The sequence below is a fragment of the Tenrec ecaudatus genome, chromosome 1 (assembly GCF_050624435.1).
Source record: "Tenrec ecaudatus isolate mTenEca1 chromosome 1, mTenEca1.hap1, whole genome shotgun sequence".
Lineage (NCBI taxonomy): Eukaryota > Metazoa > Chordata > Mammalia > Afrosoricida > Tenrecidae > Tenrec > Tenrec ecaudatus.
This window is the reverse complement of record NC_134530.1, coordinates 71,457,952-71,483,107: the sequence shown is the minus strand read 5'-3', so window position 1 is coordinate 71,483,107 and position 25,156 is coordinate 71,457,952. Positions and strand designations below refer to the sequence as shown.

Sequence of the window (25,156 nt, the reverse complement as noted above, 5' to 3'; positions counted from 1 at the left end):
TATCACTCGTTTTTTGGAAGTCATTGTGTGCTTCCAGAATCCCTACGGGCATCCCCAAATCCAGCCTCGGCCCCCCACATTCCCCCCAGATGAAGAAAGTGGGGTGTAATGCAGTAGTAGGCTTACCCAAGCCCACAGTGTGTGGGTGGTGGAATGAGAATTGGAATTGCTGGAGACATGGCACAGAGGTGCCTGTCTGGTGTTGGGGAGCAGCTTGCAGCGGTAAATGATGAAAGGCGACCTGCCAGGTCCAGAGTTTACAAACACTCCAGGGCGGGTGAAGGGGATTCAGATTCCCAGAGCTGGACATCTTGGGAGCATGTTTTCATGGACAATTATTTTGCCTGCTCCTTCTGAAACTAGTCAGCAGGGGATCAATTACATATGGCAGAGACCTGGGCTATCATTTGATGCCTAATTAGAGGAATAATCAGACCTCGCTTCTGGCAGGAGGCATTGGGGGTAGATGTTGGCAGCTGGGATGGCTACAGAGTGTCCAGGCACATTGGCCCAAGGATCTGCTTGTGCTCTATAGCCACCCATCCTCCCATCGGGGGATACCTTCTGGGTTTGCCCCTGCCCTCCCCTAGCCTCTCCCCAGCTTCCCGGTGGTGCTGTCGCTCAGCTACAGCTCAACTCGGTAACCCTGGGTTGCTTGCACCCCACCACAACCCAAGAGGGTCTCTTGTTGGAGACAAAGGCTCCTCTCTCCTCTTTGCTGACCAGAGGTGGTAGTGCAGGTGCCAACCCTCCCCCAGTGCTGTCCTTGTGCCTAGAAGCCCAACTATGGGCCCTTCTGGTCCTGCCCAGCAGTGACATCCTGTGGAACGGACAGGCCTCCTCTGGCACTCCCTCAAAGCAGACTGTCTACAGGAGAGGCAGAGACAACAGGGATGGTGTGGGCCCTTCCGAGCGGGCCTGGCAGTAGTGACAGCAGCCCCCTGCTAGGGCGATCCTGGAGGCTTCTCGAGCTGGGGCTGGCCAAGTAAAGTCCTGGGGATGAGGAGGCAGGCTCCAGGGTGTAGGAGCCAGGCAGCTTCTCAAAGCAGGGAGGGCAACAGAGGGTAAGGGTGGGGTAAGGGACTGGAGGGAGCAGCTTGGAGGGTGGTGGTAGTAAGCATGCTTTGACACCCTGGTGGCGTCGTGGGTATTTGTTGGGTAACACCCGTGGGTAGTACCAGCTGCTCCAAGGGAGAAAGATGAGTTACAGTCTCAGAAACCCACAAGAGCAATCCCGCCCTGTCCTATAGAGTTGCTACGACTTGAGTCAGAATTGGCTCAATGGCAGTGAATTTGGCTTGGGGTTTTGGATGTCAGACCAAAGACATGATGGGGAGCCAGGAAGAGACCAGTGGGATCAATGCATGGGCTCGGGGTAGGGGTCTTTGGGAACTCTACCCAGGTTCAGGGCTAGGGCCAAGATCATATTCTTGGATTGGGGGAACCTCTTCCATTAAGGGCTGGAATATACAGCTAATGGCCCATGCTGGTACGAGGGCCAGGCCAGGGCTCAGGGAGGGCTAGGTTGGGTTACCGCTGTGCATTCTGCAAATAGGTCAGACGGGCTGGGTGAAAGGTATTCGCTCCATGAGACCAAGAGTTTCCTGCTCCCAGTCCCCTGACACCCACCCTGCCAATTCTCCTTCCCAACCCCACCCTGTACGAGTTTGCTTCCTGTCTTTAGCCCACCCCAACCACTGCACTTCCCTTTCAGCCCCTAGCCAGGGATGGTGGGTGGGGGGGCACCACAAGCAATGTTGGTCCCTTGAGATTAAGTCTCAAGCTAGAACACTCAGCCCTGCCTGGCAGCCCAGAGGTTGATGGGATGGTAGAATGGGGTGAGGGCCGGAGTAGAGAGTGGGCTATCATTTTCTCCTATCAGAGTCTCTAAGGATAGGGCCAGGTGTACATTCAGGTCAAAGGTCAAAGCCCGGCAGAGTGGGTCGAGAGCCCGTGCCCAGAAAATGCCTCCCACACCCTTAGCCTCTGGACCCCATGTAAGCCATCCTGGCCCATCAGAAACCAGTGGTGCATTCCGGGCTGGCTGCCCCAGGGGGCCTCTGGGACCCAAGCATCGACTCACATTTCAGCCTCATGAATAACTCAGCAGTTCCCTGCTACACCTTGTGCCCTAGACTGGCACCCTCTGACTCCACCCCTCCCACCTCAGGGCTTTAAACTTTAATCAACTAAGGCTCTGTGGCAACCACGTTGGCGTTGGGGAGCAGAGGCTCTCCTGGGAAGAGGTTGCCAGAGGAGGGCAGGTCTAGAACTCTGGGAGCCACGGCAGGAATGTGGCCAGGCCTCCAGCTTCAGAGACCTTTAGGGGGACAGGGGGTAGTAAGTAACCTGGGGTCGCCAAGGCCTTAGGAGAGTGGTAGGGTAGGGTTGCAGATTATTCCAAGGCTCACCATCCAGAATCTTAGCGCCCAGAAACTCCCACCCTGAAGGTGAAGCTCCAACAAAGAAGTCCAAGAGGACAGTCACCCCAGGACTTGCCCGGCAGGTCTGCATGGACTTCCCCGTCAGCAGCAGAGACTTCCGCTGCCTACAGCTGGGCTGCGCGGCCCTCGGCCTGGTGGCTGGCAGCATCATCATCGGAGTCTCCGTGTCTAAGGCCGCAGCTGCCATGGGCGGTGTTTTCATTGGCGCTGCTGGTCTGGGTGAGTGAGTGTCAGGCGGGGCGAGCGGAGAGGGCCAGGAGCCTGGTTAGGTGAACAAGACCTCCATGGTTAGGTGGAGGAAGAGGTGGGTCACCAGACACTGAGGGTGGGGTTGGGGGCATGGGAGCGAGAAATGTAATCAAGGAAGCCCTCAGTCCATGGGGAGGAAGGGCAGGCTGGAGGAGAGGGAGGGTACTTCCGGTCACACTGCTTAGAGCTCCGCCCCCTGTGGCTCCTAAGCCTCGCTGCCTCCATTTCTCAGGGTAGTGGTGGGATTCACAAGGCTATTTGGGATGCAGGTAATGGGGGGAGAGGGGTAGAATGGGACCAAGTCCCCAGTGGGACCCTCTGGGTTCCAAGAGAATCCAACTTCGCTTGCTTCCTTGTTTGCCTTAGCAGCAGATTTGTCTGGCTAGGCACCTGTCCATCTGTCTGTCTGGGCCAGTCCCGCTGATACCCCACAGTGCTGCTGAGTTCCATCCTCACTGCACCCCACCCACCCCGGCCAAGAGCAGAAGCAGAGGCTGCGGGTTGAATGGGTGCTGGAAGTCCAGCCACGGGCCACAGGCACCAAGTGGGGGCAGGCAGGGCAAAAGCCTGCTCAGCGGCCACTTTCTCCTCTGGTCTATGTAGGGAGGAGCATGCTGAGGAGCCCCCAGCCTAATGGCAGTCCTGCCTTGGGATGGGGCAGGTGGGCAGTGGGGGGGGGGGCAGGGTGCCGGGAAAAGTGGTGGTGGTGGTGCCAGTTGGGCTCCTTACTAACCCTCTGGGAGGGAAAGGGAGCCAACCTGAGGGCCCTCTCCCCAGATTTGTACTGCCCCCGCCCCCCAACCCTTCCTGGGACTGGGAAGACCCATGAGGGATGGTCACTTGTACTCCCCACAGGCATAACTAAACCACTCTATCTGCAGTCCGCACTGACGGCCCCATCACAGACAACCCCCCTCCCCCTGTGCCCCTCTTCCAGGGCTCCTCCTCTTTGCCTATCCCTTCTTGAAGGCTCGCTTCAACCTGGACCACATCCTGTCTACGATTGGTGAGTCTCTGCCCACCCCCAGCAGACTCTGTGGAGGACTGGGCAAGACCTTTGTGTGTAGGTCTGTGGCCCACAGCGAAGCACAGCCTAGCCCACGTGGGCGATTCTCCTGGCTGTGTGTGTTGTAGATGTTGCCATGACTACAGTGCAGCAGATCTAGGGCCTGAAGTAGCTCAAGGCACCTAGACTGTCCCTTGAGAGTCTCCATCTCTCCCAGAGCTCCCCATCCCAGTTTCCATCCCTGTGCGCCCCCATCTAGACCCTCCATGGCCCCTAAGACCACAGGACCCTAAGACCATAGCTCCCCACTTTATCTCAGCTCCCCATATATATAGACTCCTACCTCCATCCATCTGTAGGGTTTCATATGTCCCAAGTTCTCCCCAGGAACCCATCTCCTTTAAAAATCTGCCATCTTCTCCTTCAGAAATCCATGTCTGCTCCCTGCCACCACTCCCAGCCCCACAAATAAGCCCAGCTCATGTGGGACACCTAAGGGCAGTCGGTGAAGCAAAGACAGCAGCAGAGATGGAGATTAGATAGCAGGAAGGACTTCCCTTGGGTTGGATTTGGGAATGACTTGGGGTGCACGGTCTCATCCTGCAGGGAATCGGAGAATCCAGCCCCATTCAGGGCCAGATGGCGGGGAGGGAGGATCCAGTGCCAGTGGCAACAAGGAGGGTAAGTTTGGGAAATTTGGAGTTTTCCATGCTCCCTCTCCTGAGCTGCATGCAACTTGCTCCCCAGGCAGAGTAGTGCAGGAAGGCCTCCCAGCAGGAGTCAACCTAGCGGGATAGAGAGCTCTTCCAGGTGTTAGTCAAAACCTCTCTTGCTAAAAAACAGAACAACTCACTGCTATGGAGTCCATTCCAACTAATTACATGTGCTGCCCAACTGCAAGGTCAGCAACTTGAATCCACCAGCTAGCTGCTCTGCAGGAGAAAGAGAAGGCTTTCTGCTCCCAAAAGATGTACAGCCTCCGAAGTGCACAGAGGCCGTTCTACCCTGTCCTGGAGGGTCGCTGTGCGTTCTTGCTCCAAGCTGAGCTAACTTCCTCCTTACCTTGTTGGTCTGAGGGGCTTCTTTGTCCCACCTGGTGTGGACTCTGAAACAGAGGGTCCTCACTGCCTCGTCCCCTCCCCTAGGGCCCATATACCCCAGGGCACTTTCCCACGAACCTCTTCCATTATGGAATCTGACTCATAGAGCTGAAACCTGAAACAAATTACCTTCCTGATCCCTCACACTCTAGATAAAGTTCTAGGGTATGAATTGCCCAAAGCTGATCTCAGCCCACAGGTCTCTGATGCCAGCAGCAGAATCCCTAAGACTCAGTAAGGGGTCCCATTCTAGATTGTTCTAAGCATTTCACAGATATCAACTCCTTTAAATCTCACACCAACCATAGACAAGATACTAGAATTAACCCCATTTTATAGATGGAGCACAGGGAGGTTAAGAGACATGCCCAGTAGCACACAGCTAGAGATGGTAGTGGAGCAATCAGCTAGCTCTGGGGTCCTGCACTCCACTGCCTCCCCTTGGAAAGGGCCATTCTAACCATCTCAAGTTTCTTTCTCAAGCAATGATAGAAAGATTATCTCTCCATTTTATCCCAGCTCTGCACTGAAGGTCCCAGGCGCCCTCAGGCCCTCTTACCCCAACACTTCTACAGAATTCTATCTGTTTAATCAGCTCATGTCTCTGTCCTCTCCCCCAGGAACTCGTAGCAGCCTGTCCACCGTGAGCAGGACCTTGGAGAAGTTGAAGCCTGGGGGCCGGGGCACTGAGGAGGGCTGAGAGCAGGGTCCTTGCCCTCTGCCGTGCCCTCCCACCCACCTCGTCTGCCATCCCAGAGTAGAGCCCTCTGGTTAGAAGATTCAAGGCAGAGGTGAGCCAGGCCCTGGAGAAGCTAGCCGGCAGCCAAGACTCTTGTGGTGCACTCCTGTGGCCCTGGGTGGGGCCTGACACAGTGACACTTGGTTCCAGCTCGTCATCCGTTTTCTCTGTCCGGATTACAACCTAGCTTCCACCCCTTTTTAATCTACTGAAAGCTTTCTTTTGGCAAAAACCAGGGATGCCCCAGTCCTTGCTTTATCCTGGCCATTAGAGGTGGACCACAGACTGGTCCCTGGCTGAGCGCTAGGAGTGGTTCAGCTAGAGCCTGGTCCAGATTCGTTTCAGCATATCAAAAACTCCTGGGCAAAACAAAAGTCCGGGGCAATTCCCTGGAGTCGACCCTGAGCAGCTGTGGACATGATGGGGTGTGCCCTTGAAGGGCTCCTGGTTCCCTGAAGAGAGGAACCCACAGACAGTCACAAACCAAATGGCCACTTCTGTGACAGGGGACAGACAGCAGCATAGCCCAAGTAGTGAGAGGCCTGGCCTGGAATCAGGAGGGACTTCCAAGAGGAGGTGACTGCTGAGCTGAACCCTGCCACTTGTTGTGTTTCACTCCACAGCCTGGAGGCATTTTGTAATCATGCGCCAGTAAGACACTTCCCCCTCTCCCCACCCCCAGCCCTCCCTCTTCGCCCCTCACTTCTCCCTGAGCCATGTAAACACCTTCCTGCCCCCATGAGCCTTTGCTGTGTTTTCCCAGAGGGCCCATCTCTTTCCTCTCCTGTCCATTAAAACTCCCCATTTGTAAAGGACCAGTTCTGGAGTCCCCTTGCTCTCAGTGCTCCCTAGCCGGCTTAGGCAGCCTGTGTCTCCTGCTCCCTTGACAGCCTCCAGGCATAGAGGTATAGAGTGGACTCTGTCACACAAAATAGTTTTTAAGCCCCTACTGTGTGCTGCCTCTTTTCTAGTCCCTAGCATTGGGTGCGGTATATAGTAGGTGCTCAATAAACGTTAGTGGCATAAACTTAATGGGAAAAATAATCCCTAAACTTTCTCTCCAGAGCTGCTTCAAGGTCTCATCAGGGTGTGGGACAGAGGAGGCCCTGGCCTAGGTGTGTGCAATCAACACTAGCCTCTCCCATCGGACCCCCTCCTTGTACACCTGCACCCTCAAGGTGGAGCAGAGCTGCTTGCTTTCTACTGAGAGACCATGTCCCTGGCCTCTGCCCTGGCTGCTAGGCAAAAGACTAGGAATTTTCGAGGATCCAGGTGGATAGTAACTCCGTCTGGATGCCTCCCAGACTTCGCTTCTCCCAAAGCTGCAGGGCTTCAATCCACCACAGCACAAATCACCCTGGGGGCGCAGGGCCAGGAGCCTAGAAGGCACCCAGTGGGTGCTGGAAACCCAAACCCAAAGTGGAAGAGACCCCGTCTCATTGTTCATTTGAGAACGCTAAGTCCCTGCAGGCCACAGGACTCAGTGGTGTCCCCCGGAGAAAGAACGCCTGGCCCTTCGGAGCCACTTCAGAACACTCGGTGTTTGGGTGTTGGAGCCTGGAGCATGCTGCGTGGGCAGGGCTCTGGGCGGCTTTGAGCCGGGTCCTGAACTGCATGCTGCGCACACGGAGGGGAGCACAGGCCGGGAGAGAGCGCGTCTCAGGCGGCCCTTTCACAGGACAGAAGAAGAGACTGGGACAGAAGACTGGCCTGATTTGCCGCTTCCCCTCCCTTCCTCTCCCCTCCCCTTCCCGCCGCCCCTTCTGGAGCGGGGCTGGAGCGAGAGGTGGTGGGGCCCTGGGCCTCGATTTCCTCATCTGTCCGCAAAGTGGGCCTGGCCTGCGCAGGGCCGGGGCGGGATGGGGTGGCGAGCCTGGCTCTGAGCGCAGCTGGGAGGTTTCTGAATGGGTGCAGGGGACGGCTGGAGGGGGCGCTCTGCCTACCGACCTCCAGGGCCCCCCCTCCAGCCCTCTCGCCCACGTGCCCCACCACCCTTTGCCCATCCCTCATGCCCCAACCCGCGGCCCGGAATGCCACCCTCCGCTGCTGCCCAGGCCCCATAAGGAGGTTCCGGCCACACCCCTTTCTGGAGTGCGGGACAGATGGAGGTGGAGGACCCGGCGTTGAGAACAAACCTCTATGTGCGGGGCGGACATCTCCCCGCCCACCCAACCCACGCCCCCTCCCCCTCCCCCAACTCCACTCCTGGGAAGAGAGGGATCAGTGGAGGCTCCCGGCGCAGGCAGCCCGGTCTGTACCCGTGTTGAGTGAGTGACAAGGAATCCCTGGGGCTGTCGAGTTGGGTCGGAGGCTCCGGACGGGGAAGGTGTCACTCGCGGGTGCTTGAAATTCCGGGGCGGGGGGAGGGGGGGACCTGCGGAGGGAGCCCGGGGTCTGCCGCTCACCCCGAGGAGGCAGGGGCTCGGCGGGGCTCTGTACCAGCTCCCCAGGTTTGGCTGCAGGAGCAGAAGCCTCGCGGGGGGCGGGGGGGCTCGGCGGGCGCCGAGGCAGGTCTGTGGGCTTTTCCCCAGCTCCCGCCAGGCCCGGCCGGCCGCTAGGGGAAGGGGCCTTGTGATTCCCCAGCCCCTCCGGTTGATCCTGGATCTCCAAGCGGCCCAGCCCACCGACTCTACTGGGCATCCTCTCCCCCCGCCCCCCACCCGCCTCCAGGCAGGTGCAGGGGGCGACCTCCTCTGCCCCTAGAAGTTGGCAGTCAGGAGAGGGGGTCTGGCCTCGGGCACCCACACGTGGGGGTGGCCCCAGGTGCTCAGAGGAAGGCCGGCTCAGGACCCGCAGGGAAGTACCCACCCCCACCGGGACCCACTCAGGCAAGTGGAAGCTTGGGGAGTCAGCTTGGGGGTGGAGGGCCAGCGGGCTTAGAGGAGGGAAGGGGAAGAAAGAGAGGGAGAAGGTGGGTAAGAAGCCTTGCTTTAAAGTGGGGGTTGGAGGGGAGTCTCTCCACTCAGTGGGGAAGAGGGCAGGCGGTGTCAAGAACCTGCGGCCTTGAGACTGACTTCTCAGAAATCCGAAGAGAAAGACCAGAAACTTGGCAGGGAGACAGCCTGGAGTGGCTGCCTCAGTGGGCCTCTTCTCCACACCAATCCCTGGCCCTCTTTCACCCAGTCAGAAGCTGCCTGAGAGTCCACCTTGTTCCCCACCCAGCTGGCCATCTGCCACTCCTTCACCAAAGTTCCCCCCACACACACACACACACATACACACCATCTCCATGTATCTAATGATCTCCACCGAGCTCTGGGAGAGTCGGGCACTCCATAGGGAACCCAGCCATATTCCAGGAGGACATAATCCTAGGCCTAAGGAAGTCCTTCAGGGATGCAGACCTGGACCGAAGGAGACCCTGTTTGGGAGTCCGGAGGTTGGGGAACTCTGATTTGGGAAGACTTCCTGAAGGAAATGATCTCCCGCGGTGGTATGAAAGTTGAGCTGGAGCGAGTCAGGTGAAGACAGAACTGGGCACCACCTAGTTGTGTGGGCCTTTATTCTGAGGGGAGTCTGGGTGAACTTGAACCTCTCACCTTCCGGGAGCAGCCAGGACAGCCAGTTCAGACACAGGGACCAACAAGTCCACTGGACCATGAGTTGAGCTTAGCTGAACAAATTCCAAGAGGGCCATCTGGAGGAAGCCAGGGTAGACCATGGGCAGTGGGAAGCCAAGGGGGGTGTTTAACTGGTGGGAGAGTTGCCCTGGGACAGGTTGGCAGGGGGTAGCAATAAGACTAGTCCACAGACTGAAAGGGGTGCCCTCTAGAAATACTTGGAGGAATCTGCAGGACTTGGGCTGGGTTGGGAGTATGAAGGGAGGGTGGAGGGAGGAGTCAAGGATGAATCCAAGGTACCAACTGGCAAGAGTCTGGATGTTGTGGGAGGAGATGACCCCTTCCAAGAGACAGTGTTTCCAGGAGGGACGGTTCCTCAGGGCCAAAGCCATGGATAGGAGGTGGTGGGGAGGTGAGCTGGGGACTCAGCAGAGTTTAATGAACTCGGTGTCAGGAGGCAGCTGGTGGCCTTAATGAGAAAGAATCTATGGTGTGCCCGGGCAGGCTCCAGATTGGAGTGGATTGACGCTTGAGAAGGAAATGAAGTGGGAGTGTAGACAGCCCTTTCAGGACAGGAGGGGATCTTAGCCGAGGGTGCAGCTGAAGGGCGATGTTCAGACGGAGGGAAGAGGTGTGGCCACTCTGAGGGGTGCTGTGCACTGACTAGGAAGAGAGCGGTATCCAAGGAGCCTGGAGGGCTCACAGACGTGCCTGGCTCTGCAGTTTGGGACTAAACCACAGGGCGGTGGAAAGCTGATGGCTACAAGGTGGAGGCTTTGCTGGGCTGCTTTGGCAGAAAGGCCAATTCACAAGTCAAGGGTGTGGCAGGAGGGTAACTGAACCTAGCAGGTGTGGGCTCTCTGGCTGCAGAACGAAGAAGCAAGAGGCCGGTGGAGAAAATGTAGAGAGTTCTGGGGATCTCAAGAAGTCAGGGAACAGGAACAGCAAGAGGCCGTGTGGTGGGGCGAGGGAGGGCACAGATTGAGGAGTCTCCCTGTGTCGGTTTGAATCCCGCCCCTGCCTTGGGCAGGGGTTTTTATCCCTCTGAGCCTTTGTCTCCTCCTCTGTAAGGGAGGGGTGGTGACGGGCACAGTTGTGGTGTTGGGGGTTTAAATGAGTGAATGTATATGAAGGGCTTCAAACAGGGTTTGGCATCTAGTAGGTTCTCTACAAGTGGTTGCAGAGCGCTAAACCAAATTCACGATTCCGACTCAGAGGGACCCTCTGGGGCAGAACAGAACTGTGCCTGCGGGTTTCTGAGGCTGTAACCCTCCATGGGAGCAGAAAGCCTCCTCTTTCTCCTGAGGAGCAACTGGTGGTTTTGAATCATCAATCTTGTGGTTAGCAGCCACCACCGCCAGAGTATAGAGGTGCAATGGGATGATAGCAGGGTGTGGGGGTGTCTGGGTTTCTCAGGGATGGTGTAGCTAAGAGTGATGACAAAAGCAATGAGGTCCCAGGTGTGGCAGTGTGGGGTGGGGAGAGTGACTGAGAGTGGAGGAATCAGGGGTGGGGAGTCAAAGATCTAAGAGGACAGAGAGGATTAAGTGGTTGTACATGAGATGCTGAAGACCCTTGGGAGAAAGAAGTAGGACTTAAGCTGGAGGGGAAAGCAGAGCTCATCAAAGCCTTGCAAAGGAGGGACAAGAAAAAGGGGAACTTCCTCCGCTACTCCTGCTGGCTCCAGTCTGCTGAATTCCATGGAGACAAAGGCCCAGGCTGAGGCTGGCAACCCTGGTCTGGCCGCAGTTATGAGCCCTGCTGAACTTGTAGCTGGATGAGGCTGGGAGGCAGATCTGAGAGAGCCAGGGAGCATCTTTGCAGGAGGGATGCAGCCGGTGGTCTAATGAACAGGGGTGATCTCTTTAGGGATTTCAGCAAAGCTCTGTGTCTCTTCCCCGCCCCCGCCTCTCCTAGTTTATAGGACCTGGAGGGGGGCATAGTGAGGAGAACTCTAGGTGCCTGCTGTTACAGGGAAGGGCACCATCCAAGTGTCAGGCAGGGAGGCAGGAGGGAGGAACTCCTACTCCCCTCTCCCAGGTCTCCGCTCTTCTCACCACCAGGGCCCATCCCCTCCAGCCCCTCCTAGCTCCCAGGCAATGAGACCCACCCCCCACCTTGGCTGAGCAGCAGCTTACCTCTGGCAGGCATCTCAGTGTCTCTGTATATGACTGTCTGTGTGGGAACCTGTGTCAGCAACACTCACCATGTAATGTGTCTGCATTTGTATATTTTTGGGTATGTCTAATAGGTATGTGTGTATCCGTGTACACACACACACCTACACAAGAACAAGGAGGATGGGCCCCAGGAGTGAGACAGGAGCTGGGAAGCCACACCCTGCAGGAGCATACTCAAGCCTTGTTTCTAGCTTGGAGGGTGGGTGTAGGTGCATGTATGTGATATGGCCCTGCCTCATACCCGGGGTGAGGACAGCTGTGGTTTAGCTGGGGTGGAGGACTGGCCGCTCTTTGAGCTCAGGGAGGCAGAATCAGTTGGCAGACACTGAGGGTGGTGAATAAGCCCAGCAGGCAGTGAGTAATGGAGATATGGGAGGTGCCCTGGGGATGGGATGCTAATGGAGAAGTGCCCTGTTGGGGACAGAGAGAGCTCCAGGCTGGTGGGGGGCCTGGGAAGCAGAGAGGTTCACAGTGAGGGGTGAATTGAGCAAATGACTGACAGGGGCCTGGGAGCAGTGAGTGTGGTCTGGGCTAGCAGGTGCATTCCCTTATCCCAGAGGCTCTTGGCCAAGGGAGACCCGACTGTCTGCAGCCCCCATCAAGCAACATAAATACCCAAGATCCCTGGACTGGGTGGGCTGGGCTAACCTGGAGGAGTTTTAGATGAAGACCCTCCCTCCCTCCCTGAGGAGCTCCTGCCTCCACTACTAAGGACCATGCTTGCCAATAAGTAGCTGGATGATAAAAATCAATGGTTAGAATGTTTTAAATAATCAAACCTCTCTCTATATGCCTGGCAAGGAGCCCTGGTGGCACTATCCTGGTGTCACTACGGTAAGCGTTAGACTGCCAACCCAAACATTGGCAATTCCAACTCACCAGCTGCTCCTTGGGAGAAAGACAAGGCTGTCTGTTCCCACAAAGATTTACAGTCATTTGCAGTCTCAGAACCGACTCCGTGGCAGTGGCTTTGAATGGGTGCATATGCCATCCAGTAAGCAGAACTTCCGGTGTAAAAGAACTGGCACGGGCTTTTCGATCTGACAGAACTGGGGTCTAATTCCTGTTTTCCCTGCTACCGCTGAGTAAGCCGGGGCAAGTCCCTTCATCTCTCAGAGCCTCCATTTCTTTGCCGGCCACTGTGAGAAGACTGGCCGGCACCCATGCGGTGGTTGTTATTGTTCTTGTTAGGTGCCATGGCGTCACCTCCAGCCCATAGTGACCTTACACACAACCGAATGAAACCTTCTCTGGTCCTGTGCCATCCCCACAAGTGTTCTTATGCCCAGGCCCATTGTTGCAGCCGCTGTGCCCATCCATCTCCTTGAGGGCCGTCCTCTTTGCCGCTGCCCCTCCACTTTACCAGGGACTGCTCTCTCCTGACAGCATGTCCAAAGGGTGTCACATGAAGTCTTGCCATCCTTGCCTCTAAGGAACCTTCTCCTTTCAATATGCTTCTCCAGCACCACAATTCAAACACATCAATTCTTCTATGGTCTTCCGTAGACAGTGTCCAAATTTCACATGCATCTGAGGCAAAGGAAAGACCATGGTTTGGGTCAGATGCACTTTAGCCTTCAAAGTAACCTGCCTGCTTTTCACCTGCAAAAGGGTCTTGTGCTGCAGATTTATCCAATGCAACATGTAGTTTGATTTTTTTGACTGCTGTTTCCATAAGCATTGATTTTGGGTCCAAACAAGAGGAAACCCTTGACACAGTCAATATTTTCTCCACTTATCATGCTGTTACCTGTTAGTACCGTTGTAAGGATTTTGGTCTTCCTTACATTGAGTTGTAACCTATAGTGAAGGCTACAATCCTTGATCTTCATCAGCAAGTGCTTCAAGTCCTCCTCACTTTCAGTAAGCAAAGTTGTGTCATCCACTTTTCCTAAGTTGTTACTAAGCCTTCCTCCAATCTTGATGCCACATTCTTCTTCATAGGATCCAGCTTCTCTGTTGTTGTTGCTGTTAGGTCCCATCGAGTTGGCTCTGACCCATAGCGACCCTGTGCACGCAGAAGGTGCCCTGTCCTGCTGCAGCCTCACAATGTTCCTATGCTTGAGTCCATTGTTGCAGCCACTGCAGGCTGCAGCTCCTCGAGGACCTTCCTCCGTTTCACTGCCCCTCTGCTTTATCAAGCATGCTGTCCCTCTCCAGAGACTTGTCTCTCCTGACGACATGTCTAGAATATGTAAGACGAAGTCTTGCCATCCAAGGAGCACTCTGGCCGTACTTCTTTTTTTTTTTTTTTACATTTGATTAGGGGCTCATACAACTCTTGTCACAAATTCATACATACATCAATTGTGTAAAGCACATCTGCACATTCACTGCCCTCATCAGTTTCAAAGCATTTGCTCTCCACTTAAGCTCTTTGCATCAAGCCCTCTTTTTTTCCCCTCCCTCCTGCTCCCCCTCCCTCATGAGCCCTTGATAATTTTTAAATTATTATTTGTCATATCTTGCCCTGTCCGACGTCTCCCTTCACCCCCTTTTCTGTTGTCTGTCCCCTAGGGAGGAGGTCACATGTAGATCCTTGTAATCGGTTCCCTCTTTCCAACCCACTCTCCCTCTACCCTCCCAGTATCTCTACTCATACTCCTGGTCCTGAAGGTATCATCTGCCCTGGATTCCCTGTGCCTCCAGCTCCTATCTGCACCAGTGCACATCCTCTGTTCTATCCAGAATTGCAAGATAGAATTCGGATCATGATAGTGGGGGAGGAGGGGAGAGGAAGCATTTAGGAACTAGAGGAAAGCTGTATTCTTCATCGGTGCTACATCGCACCCTGGCTGACTCATCTCCTCCCCTAGACTCCTCTGCAAGGGGATCTCCAGTGGTCTGGTCGACAAATGGACTTTGGGTCTGGACTCTGCACCTCCCCCTTCATTCACTATGGAAAGATTTTTTGGTTCTGATGATGCCTTATACCTGATCCCTTCGATACCTCATGATCACACAGGCTGGTGTGCTTCTTCCATGTGGGCTTTGTTGCTTCTGAGCTAGATGGGCGCTTGTTTACCTTCAAGCCTTTAAGACCCCAGACACTATCTCTTTTGATAGCCGGGCACCATCAGCTTTCTTCGTCACATTTGCTTATGTACCCATTTGTCCTCAGCGATCCTATCATGGAGGTGTGCACCCAATGATATGATTTTTTGTTCTTTGATGCCTTATAACTGATCCCTTCGGAACCACATGATCACACAGGCTGGTGTGTTCTTCCGTGTGGACTTTGTTGCTTCTGAGGCCATACTTCTTCTAAGAAAAGACTTGTTTGTCCTTTGGCAGTCCACAATGCAAGCACATCTTCCTTATTCATTGCCCAACTTTCACATGCATATGAGGTGAAGGAAAATGCCATGGCTGGGGCAGGAGCGCCTTAGTCCTCACAGGAACACCCCTGCTTTTCAACATACTGAAGAAGTCTTGTGCAGCAGATTTACTCAATGCAACATGTAGTTTGATTTCTTGACTACTGCGTCTGTGAACGTTGACTGTGGATCCAAGCAAGATGAAATCCTTGACAAATTCGATCTTTTCTCCATGTATTATGTTACTGATTGGTCCAATTGTGAAGATGTTTTGGTTTGGGTTACATTGAGTGGTATCCCTACAGAAGGCTGCAATCCTTGATCTTCATCAACATGTGCACCAAGTCCTCCTCACTTTCAGTAAGCGAGGTTGTGTCATCTGCATGTCGCAGGTTATTAATAAGCCTCCCTGAATCCTGATAGATTTTTCTTCCTACAGTTCAGGTCTCTGATAATTTGCTCGGCATACAGATTGATTAAGTATGGTGAGAGAATACAAAACGCTGACAATCACCTGTCCTGACTATAACCATGCAGTGAGGCCAAGCGTGGGTCGGGAACATCAGCGGCAGAATGGCAGTGGGTCAGGGTCATGGATGGATGAGAGAAGGCCTGAATCTGGTCTGAGTCAGCCACAGACTCCCTCTATGACCTTCCCCACTCCAAGCCTCAGTTGCCCCCACCTGTAGCATTCACTTCCTCCACCTAGAGATGGAAGGACTGTCTAAGATGACCTTGACTAGCTCAGCAGCTTACAGCCCAGGTCTATCCAGGTCTAAGAACTCAAGATCCGCAGCCATGGCTTCCTTTCTGCTCAGGCAGTGCGATCAAGGGTGGGCTTTCATGAAGTGAGAAAGGTCTGGAGGACTTGGAATAGCTGTTGCTCAATGCGGAGGATCCTACTGCAGCTGTTACACTTTCCACACATCACCAATCAGACCAGAACTAATCATGTGGTTCCACCCAATCACAAAGTGTCCAGAAAGTGGACATGTGCCCCGAAGAGGGGAGAACTGTGAAAACATACATGGCGCAGCAGGGGAGAGAGGCAATGTCGGCCCTTCTCTGACTTCATAAGGGGAAGAAAACGCAAAGTCCACATCAGCCCAAGGCCGATTCCTAAGGAAGCTGAGGTCAGACAGGTCTTCAGCCTCCAACCTTCCTGACTCTAGTGTCCTTCCAACAACGTTCTACTTCTTTGTTTAAAAAAATGCATTGCAGTAGTCACGCAGACCCCAGAGATCACATTCATCATTATGGGTTTTATTAGGGAAGTTATCAAGTTACAATTCAGGATCAGAAATACTTAGACCACAGTTATTTGGTCAGGACAGTCTCTTCACAGTCATGTCTGCAGGCAAATCCTTTCTCTAGTCCTTAGTTTCTCAGCCACAACGCCCCTTGGCTTCTGCCCTGGTTGATTAATGTTACAGAGCTCTTTTAGTGCTGCCAACAATGCCCAAAGGGCATGCCCGTCTGCCATCAGCCTCAGCCTGAAGGCACTTGGCTCCAGTTTCATGGATCAGCAAACCTAGCTCCCCACTCTGCAAGCCTCCTGCCCCAAGGTACTCAACCGAGAAGCCCACCCTGTGTCTTGTGCTCTGGCTGTTGGTTCTGCTGCTGTAGTGAATAGCACTAAGGACAGCCCACAACAGAGCTAGCCAGAACACAATAGGACCAACCAACAGGTGTAAACAGAGGGTCACAGTCCCGCAGCTGGAAATGGTGGTACAAGTTAAGTTGCAACAGCTGGACCACCTCAACCCCTCACTCCTGCCCTCCCCAAATCCCAACTAACCAAGGTGGGGGCAGCTTCAAGAATGAGCCTGACTTCAAATTCAGCCCTTTCTCTGCTGGGAGTTGTATTTCTTACAGATTCGCCTCTGGCTCCCAGAAACAGATAGGAATCATTCCTTGGCAATTAGCACTTGAGCTCAGCCCCGGGGCAGGGATTTCCTTTAGTGTGCTGAGCCAAATGCGGAGGAAGGTGAGTTTACCTTCTTAGACACACAGTGAAAACACTCTCTGCCCTGCTGTGCTGTTTACATTTGAACAGTGTGGAGGCTAACCACAGGAGCACACCTCCCTGCGGGAGCCCTGTGGTTGAACCATTCGGCCAACACGTATTCAGGATCTGTGCCAGGCTGGTAGGGTAAGAATGCTGGCTTTGGGGTCAGAACACCAAGCTCCAGATCCTGATACATTATAGAACAGAATCATAAAACCCTACGCTCTGAGGACATTACCTTTCCTTCTGCGTGCATTCCCAGAATTCTAGAATCCAGTGATACCAGACACAATATAGAATCCTAGAAAGGAATTCTAGCACCCTTTGAGTTCAACAGTAGACTCCTGGAGGTTGGGGTTGGATTTGGATCTAAAATAGTACAAATGCCCAAGATAGAAAGGGGGTGGAGGGTTGGGTCTGTTCCAGCCCCACCCAGTCGTATGAGGGCTGCCCATCCCCCTGATTACCTATAGCACAGCTCTTCCCTCCCCCAACGTGACCACTCCCTCTTGGAAGTTCAGGAAAGTGAATGTCAGGGCTATGCCTGGCAGGGCCTGGGGAGGATGTCCAGGCCAGGCAGCCGCAGATTACTTAGGTCCTGGTTCTGACACTGGGCAAATAGCTTGTTTCTGCGTCTGAACCAGGGCGGGTACTAGACTAGGAGATGGCAGGGCCTCTTCCTCTTGGGGGAGCTTACCCCACTGCGTCCAGTAGAATCCCTGTATAACAGTGGTCCTCAATCTTCCTAATACTGAGACTCTATAATACAGTTAATATTGTGGGGACCCCCAACCATAAAATTATTTTCGTGGCTACTTCATCACTGTAATTTTGATACTGTTATGAATTGGGCGACCCCTGTGAAAAGGTCGCTCAACCTCCCAAGGGGGTCGCGACCCACAGGTTGAGAACCACTGCTATATACGGTTTCCAAGACTAAGTTTCTATAGGAGCAGGCAGCCTTAGCCTCCCACCAAGCAGCTGGTGCATTTGGACAGTCCACCTTACAATTAGCAGCCCAGGCCTAACCTACAGCGCCACAAGGGCTCCGTAATTTGGGGGACAGGGTTGCCTAAATCCCAAACTGATGAAGACGACTGCTGCAGATGGTGATGTTTTATTGAGCACCTAGAATGTAATTCGCCCCGGAAGGCTTCGGGGAGGAGAGGTGGTCGAGGGGCTGCCTCCAGAGGACCAGAGGGCGTGACGAGGGACGGAGGATGGCACGATTCTCCAGGAGGGATTTCAGGGACTGGGTCGGGACACAGTGGGCAAACCCCTTGTTGGGGTGGGTGGTTACTTCTCAGAGGCCAGGGGCAGACCTAGGTAACACGTTCGCTCGGGCCCTGCTGACCCCTCCCCTCTCGCTCTGTGCCCGCAGGACTACCTTGAGCCGGGGCCCCGGCACGTGGGCTGCTCGGCCCGTAGCAGGCGGGAGCTTGATGCGCGCCCGGCGACCCCGGGCTGATGCCGCCGCCCGAGAAGAACGCGGGGCACCCCGCGCCCGCGCCCGCACCCGCGGCTCGCGCTCTGGGCCGGCCGCCCGGACTGCCGGCGCCGGCGCTGTGCTGTGCGTGCGGGCTCTGCTTGCTGCTGGCGGGCATGAACGTGACGCTGGTGGGCGCCTTCGCCTCCGCCCTGCCCGGCCACAACGTGCCCCTCGTGGTGGGGCCGGCGCTGCTGGCGCTGGCGCTCGGCTGCTTCGCGGCCTGCTGCGCGTGTGGCCGCCGGGGCCCGGCGCGCGGTGCGCGCTCGGCGGCGGCGGCGGCGGGCCGGGCGGCGGGCGGCAGGCGCGCGGGGCCGGTGGCGCTGGAGATGGAGAGTAGCGAGCGCACGGCGCAGGACACCACGGCCGTGCAGCTGAGCCCCGCCGCCTCGGCCGCGTCCTCGGGCCGCTCCAGCCCCGGCCCCTTCGCCGTGGACGCCCCGGGCCCAGCCGCGCTCTACGCACCAAGCTCCGAAGGGGTCCAGCTCAACTTGCCCAGGGAGCGGCCCGCCCCCTAGCGAACCTCAAACCCACCACACCCCGGGGCGGTCCTTTCGGGGGTGGGGGGCGGTGCCTTCCCTCCATTCCGCGCCACTCAGACCCTGTGCCGGGCACTTCGGACACGCCCCAGAGGAGGGCGCAGAACTTGGCCCACCCTTCAGCTGGGATGTGCGAGCGCTCACCTTCACGGCCACTTTCAGACTTCTAGAAGCTGGGCCCCTGGACCTGAGAGCCCCTCACTCCAGCGGCGTTTGGATACCCTGAGCCGGCAGCAGCCACTTGGAGATGCAAACTATGGACAAAGCCTGGGCCCGCGTGGAGAAGAGGAAGGAGGGAGAAGGACGCCCAAATGAAGGCCTGGGCTCCTTCCCCTCTTGGCACTCAGTGACAGGCCCTCGGCTCCCGCCGCTGCCCTTCTCCACTCCGTGGCCTTTGGAGATTCATTTGGGGGAGAGCCAGGGTAGCCCCGAGGGTCGAGCTGGATGGAGCACTTCTCCCCTTTTCTGCGCGGTTGTGCATAATGGGGGCCGAGGCTGGGCCCAGGGCTGACTGCCGGACTCAGATCCTGACCATCTCGGTGTGATCGTCCTGCCAGCAGCCTGTGCCTGTGCTGCCCTGTGCGTTCTTGTTCTTGCAGTGCCTGGACCCTCAGTAAAAGTCCCTTGGGAGTCTGGCCCCCGCGGTGCTACAGGATGGGAGAATGGGTCCCCGGCTGAGCCTCCTGGAGTCTGGGGTCCTCCGAGGCAGTGGCCCAGTGGGACCAGCCCTTCTGGAATCCGAGAAGGGCCCCTAGGGGAGAGGAGTGTGCGACTGAGCACAAGACTGTGTGTCCGAGACTGAACGCCTCTGATACCTGTGGGAACAGGGGACTCAGGGGAATCTGTGCAGGGGCTTCAAGAAGATCGTGTAAAAACTCTATAACCTCTGAATTCTCTTTGCCATGACCTTTTGAAGCTCCCTCACATATGACTGTAGCTATGGGTGCTGGCCTGACGGGGAGTTTTTAGGCGAGGCTCCTGTGTGCATGTGGGAGGGGGCAGGGAAGAAGTTACAGTGGTTGCGGACAGGGTCTCCCATGGGGGTGGGGTGAGGAAAAAAGGGGCTCCCTGGGCTGTGTAGAGTCCGGATTTCTTCCCTAGTCTAGCTGGACTTGGCAAAGTACAGGTCCAGTAGTCTGTCCCCATGAGTGGGCATCACAAAGAAACCAATGTACGAAGGAGGAAACCCAGTCCCTCTCCCCCGCAGAGGCAAGCAGTACCCAGAGAAGGTGGCATACCCTGCTCCCCACCGCCCACCTGCCTGGGGGAGCTCTGCTGCACTTGCACCACAGTCTGAGTGCTTCCTGCCAGCCTTGAGCCTCTGTCTCCCTCCTCTGTCCCCAGCCTGCCTCTCCTAATGCCTTCTCAGAAGGTGCTGTGCCAGTCACCTCTATTAATTCCTGTGGGTCAATGGAGACTAACCTTTGAAGCATCCTACCCCGGAGCCAATGGCCCTCTGAGCACCTCCCACTGTCTCTGTGTGTATGTGTGTGTGTGCATGCAGACAGACTCTGGTCCCATCTCATCTTTCCTGGCTCATTGGTCTACAGCCTCAGACGCCACCTGCTGCCCTGGTGGAGTAGGAGATGAGAGGGGCCACAGCCCAAGTTGTCTAAGGTTGTGGTTTGTACCACCCTCCTCTCACCACCTCCTTGAAAGAGACACCCAGATTAGATTGCTGGAGTGCTAGGCCCAGTCCAAATCCCTATTCCGCCTGCTGGCAGATGCCTGAAATGACGCTATCAATGACTCCTCTCTCTAGCCCTTGACACAATGCAGATTTCCAGATCCTGGCTGTTGGCAATAGAGTAAGCAGGGAAAGGAAGAGGAGTGTCATCCAATCCAGGGACAGAGGAACAACAGGTGATCTAAACTCGATGGTTAGGAGAGCATAGGAGGCCTGGTGGGGCTTGATTGAGTGGAATGTAGTTGAATTACTGAAACCCGAATGAAGGCTGAACAGGACAGTGGGACATGAAAGTAAAAGGAAATAGAGGAAAGAACTAGGAGGCAAAGGGCATTAATAGAGGTCTAAATGTAGGCATGTACATATGTAAATATAACAGTAGAGAAATAGATCTATGTACATATATTTATTTATTAAGGCAGCAGACAGACACTGAGCCTCCACTCAAATATTCCCTTAATGCAAGGACACTTTGTTCTATTAACTGGGCATTTTGTGATGCTCACCTTCCCGACACAATCACTGAAGACAAAAACGGGTATATAAGCAAATGTGAAGGAAGCTGATGGTGTCCGGCTATCAAAAGATATAGTGTCTGGGGTCTTAAAGGCTTTGAAGATAAACAAGCAGCCATTTAGCTGTAAAACAACAAAGCCCACCTGGAAGAAGCACACCAGCCTTTATGATTATGATGTGTTGATGGGATCAGGTATCAGGCATCAAAGACCCAGAACAAAAAAAGTCTTATCAATGTGAATTTGGGGGAGCGTGAAGTGGAGACCCAAAGCCCATCTGCAGACAATTGGACATCCCCTTACCAAAGGGTGGCGGAGGAAACAGGCCAGTCAGGGTACAGTGTAGCACTGATAAAAGATACAACTTTCCTCTAATTCTTTAATGCTTACCCCCTCCCCCACTATCATGACCCCAATTATACCTGACAAATCCAGCTAGACCAGAGCATGTACACTGATACAGGTAAGAGCTCACAACACAGGGAATCCAGGACAGGTCAACACCTCAGGACCAATAATGAGAGTAGTGATACCAGGAGGTTAGGGGAAAGTTGGGGGGAGAAAAGGGGAACCTAGTGTAAGACATAGAAAAAATAATAGTTTATAAATTATCAAGGGTTCATGAGGGAGGGAGGAAGGGGAGAGGGGGAGGAAATGAGCTGATACCAAGGACTCAAATAGAAAGAAAATGTTTTGGAAAGGATGATGGCAACAAATGTACAAATGTGCTTGACACAGTGGATGTATGTACGGATTGTGATAAGAGCTGTATGAGCCCGCAATAAAATGACTTTTAAAAGAGTAGGAGGTCGTAAGGGCAGAAGGCAATGGCCTCAGAGTGAGGGCATGCATGTGTAGAAGAGGGTGTGTGTGTGTGTGTGTGTGTGTGTGTGTGTGTGTGTGTGTGTGTGTGTGTGTGATACTGACTCCATGGTGTACCTCCAGTAACCATGCCAGTTGAAGGCCATCATCCATCCTGTCGCCTTTGCCAAGAGGGGCCTTCCACACAGGCACAGCCAACCTGCCCTCGAGGGGACGCTGTTCAGGTCCCCGCCGCCTCTTCCCATAGGCGAAATGGAGGCAGTGGCTTAGAACTATTTTTTGCTAATTGTTTCAGCAAATAATTCCTGATCCCTACTATGTGCCAGGCACAGGGGGAATAGAGTGGTCAGCAAGGCCTCGTGGACTTTTTAAGTCTACCTGGGGGAGATAGGCAATAAAGAATTAAGTAAGCAAACAAGTCCCCCCCCATAAGATTGCTCTTAGGAAACATCCTCATAGGAAGGTCTGATTGAGGGACTTAGCAAGCGGTGAAAGAAGTCTTCGTGCAAGTGACAAGCTGAGCTCTGAATGACAAGAGTCAGCCGGGCTGAGGTCTAGAGCAAGATCACTCCATGTTGTTCCGTTGAGAAGGTCAACCACAACACAGACGCCGATGCAACCGTGTCTACCTGTACAATTCAGGGATTTTGGTCACATTCTTCAAGTTGTGCACAAGTTCTCGCCCTTCCAAATCGCCCTCTCCTCATTAACATAAACTCCACTGTCCTCTCAGTTCTTGAGCTAATCTTTTGAAGTACTGTTGGGAGTTGGATCCTATAGAGAGAGTTTTAAAAGTGCACAATACTCATGTCAGACCTTTTTAAAAACTAGTTAAGCTAAACTGTTGTTTGGCTTTAAGAAGATGTCAGAGGATAATCCTGGTTCAGGATTTGAAAGACTACCCCAAGGTACCAGTTTCAGCGCTTCATGTGGCACCTTGGTTCTGGAGTCCGTAAGAGTTTGAAATTCTGTTCTGTTTTCCTCCATTTGATCAAGATTCTTCTCTAGTGTCTCTGATGAAAATATTCTGGTAAGAACATTTTCAATGGAAGAAATGGCCAGGTGAAGATGCAGTTGGTGTCTGAGGGGTAGAAGTCAGCACGGTAGAGACGGGGTGGGAAGAAGGTGCTCAGATCATGCTGATTCAGGGTGAGGAGTTGGGATTTTGTTCTCAGTGAGATGGGAGCCATTGGAGGGTCTTAAGCAGGAAAGTGACATGATCTGATTTATGATGGCAGAGATTGCTCTGCCTGCTGTGCGGAAAATAGACTGTTAAGGAGCAAGAGGGAAACAAGGTGGGTTAGGAGATTACTGCCGTGAGAGATGGCAGGTCTGGGAGCCTGTGGTGGCTGTGGAACAGAGGCAGTGCCTGTTTGCATGGGTAAGCCTCCCTGTGGAGAGAATCCCAGGAGAGTGAAAGAGAGGAAGCCTGGAGGAAGTTAGGGAATGTTGGTTTTTTGAGTACCTGGGTTTATGGTTAGAGGAAGCGGGTGAAGAGGAAAAGTATGGGTCTTGCATGGTCGAAGGTCTGCCAGCCCAATGGAGCTGTCCCACAGGGGCTGAAGGCACAGCCCACGTTCTGGAGAGAGGAGAGCACTGTGGATACAGCTTTGCAGCGAGCCCTTGCTGATGAGGTTTAAACCCTGGGCTCAAACGAAGCAAATGAGGAGAGATGCACAGACTCCAAAGTGCTGGGTTCTGAATGCCACTCAATCTTCTGCTGATGCCAAGACCTTTCTGATGAGGGGTGTGGAGTAGGATTTGGAGATTCAAGAGAAATGGGTGGTCTGTGGGCTCTAAGAGGTTGGGATTTCCGTCTTACTGGCGACAATCAGTCTTACTACAATCAGTGCCTAAGGCAGTGTGTACTTTATAAATAGCTGATGAATGAATGAAAAGTATGAATTTCATAACACAAATGAAACTCCAGCTCCCCATTACACATCATCAGGGACGTATGCAGACGCCAATTCTGGACAAGAAGACCGAAAAGCTCATTCTGTGCGTGGAAGAACAGTCTATCTTTGAATTCTCTAGGAAAGATGTCTTCATTAAGTTGCCCTGGACAACTCCTTGGCTTCTGCTTCTTGGAAGTGGGGGGTGGGGGTGTCACAGTAGAGTGGGAGGGGCTGGAATGTAGAGCAGGCGAGGAGGACATCCTTGGCTCTGGATCCTGCAAGGGCCAGGCTCCCAGAGCCAGGATGGCTGTTGACATACTGAGCTCTACTAGGGAGTACCACCAGAGGGCAGCCTGGGCACATGATAGTGGGTAGACGCAGTTAGGCACAATCAGCTTGCACAACTTTGCCTCTTCTCAGAGGGTCTCGGGCCTCCTGGGAATCCAGGGGGTAAGAGTGAAGTGACTATAATTTACTAGCCTCCAGTTCTGGAGACTGACCTTATCACAGAGTGATCCCGGACTGTGGACCTATACTGAGCCTTTATTAAGGTACATCCCGAGTCTAGGCATACACTCAACCCTGACTTCAATTACAGACTGCCCTTGACCTTGGTCACCCCCCTGAGACCTGACCTTGCCTGGTTTATCTTCTGAGCCTTGGCTTTTACCGTAGACTGAACCCTGATCCTGCTCTATGCACATACACATGATCCTGATCTTAGACTGAGCCCTGACCCAGTCCACAGACAGACCCTTGACCTTTATCATAGATTGAACCCCAGTTTGGACACAGATGGGACCCTGACCCTGATTATAGATTAAGTTCTGACTCTGGGAACAGACAACCTGACCTTGTCATTGGGTCTTGGCTCATCACAGACTGAGCCCAACCCTGTTCCTACACAGAGGCCTGAATCTGGCCCCAAACTGAACTCTGACCCTGGCCAAAGACTGAGCCTGTATCTTGGCTGATCCCTGAGGCTCATTCTTCGACCACCTCTTTTGACAGGAGGACCTTCCTGCCTCATGACGCGCCTGCTTCGGACAAAGGTTCAACCCCAGAAGGTCTCGGAGTGGTCCTGAAACTTGGGTCATCGGACCTCTGAGAGGCCAGGCAGAGAGTAAGTCTAGGTTGTCCAGGACTTCAGGAGGAAGGGAATCTGGCTTCTCCAGGTACCCCTGATGCTCCAGGTGGAGAACCTGGCTGGCTGGCTTGCTGGCTGGCTGCCAAGCCTTCAGGATGGGAGCTTCTTCCATCTGCCCTTCTGACTCCCATGGAACCTTGGATAAGACCCTTCTGCCCATTAGACTGTATGTACTCCACTCCTTCTTACCTTCCAAGGAAAGTAAGGCTTGGGTAACGTTCTGTGTGATGAGAGTGGACCCGGGCCGTGACTGAGTCCCTAGGTGGCCACCCGGTGCGGTGGCAGAGGAGAAAGCCCTTGCTCGGGCAGCTCACAACTTCGGCCTCTCCAACCAGGCAAGGAGATGTGGACGGACCTCAAGCTTAGCACCAACCAGGCCCTGGGTCAACAGCACAGAGGAGGTGGCGCTCAGGAAGTGGGGAGCCTTGATCTCAGAGGTCTGGTGCATGAGCAGTGTGG

At 54.3% G+C, this 25,156-nt stretch overlaps 2 protein-coding genes across 2 annotated transcripts; both read left to right on the top strand.

Moving 5' to 3' along the window:
* Positions 1 to 1,990: 1,990 nt before the first annotated feature.
* Positions 1,991 to 5,499, top strand: KNCN (kinocilin). Its single transcript, XM_075531912.1, has 4 exons — positions 1,991 to 2,663; positions 3,631 to 3,699; positions 4,306 to 4,380; positions 5,420 to 5,499. Exons 1-4 carry the CDS (start codon positions 2,513 to 2,515, stop codon positions 5,497 to 5,499), a joined length of 375 nt encoding a protein of 124 aa, XP_075388027.1. The 5' UTR covers positions 1,991 to 2,512.
* A 12,571-nt stretch (positions 5,500 to 18,070) lies between these two features.
* Positions 18,071 to 18,607, top strand: TMEM275 (transmembrane protein 275). Its single transcript, XM_075539717.1, has one exon. It carries the CDS (start codon positions 18,071 to 18,073, stop codon positions 18,605 to 18,607), a length of 537 nt encoding a protein of 178 aa, XP_075395832.1.
* Positions 18,608 to 25,156: the final 6,549 nt, after the last annotated feature.

Excerpts from the sequence above, each read along its gene's own strand:
- KNCN (XM_075531912.1), top strand. The coding sequence starts at position 2,513 with ATGGACTTCCCCGTCAGCAGCAGAGACTTCCGCTGCCTACAGCTGGGC. Across the intron at positions 3,700-4,305 it reads CCACATCCTGTCTACGATTG|GGAATCGGAGAATCCAGCCC; the intron begins GTGAGTCTCTGC and ends CTCATCCTGCAG. Across the intron at positions 4,381-5,419 it reads TGCCAGTGGCAACAAGGAGG|GAACTCGTAGCAGCCTGTCC; the intron begins GTAAGTTTGGGA and ends CCTCTCCCCCAG.
- TMEM275 (XM_075539717.1), top strand. The coding sequence starts at position 18,071 with ATGCCGCCGCCCGAGAAGAACGCGGGGCACCCCGCGCCCGCGCCCGCA.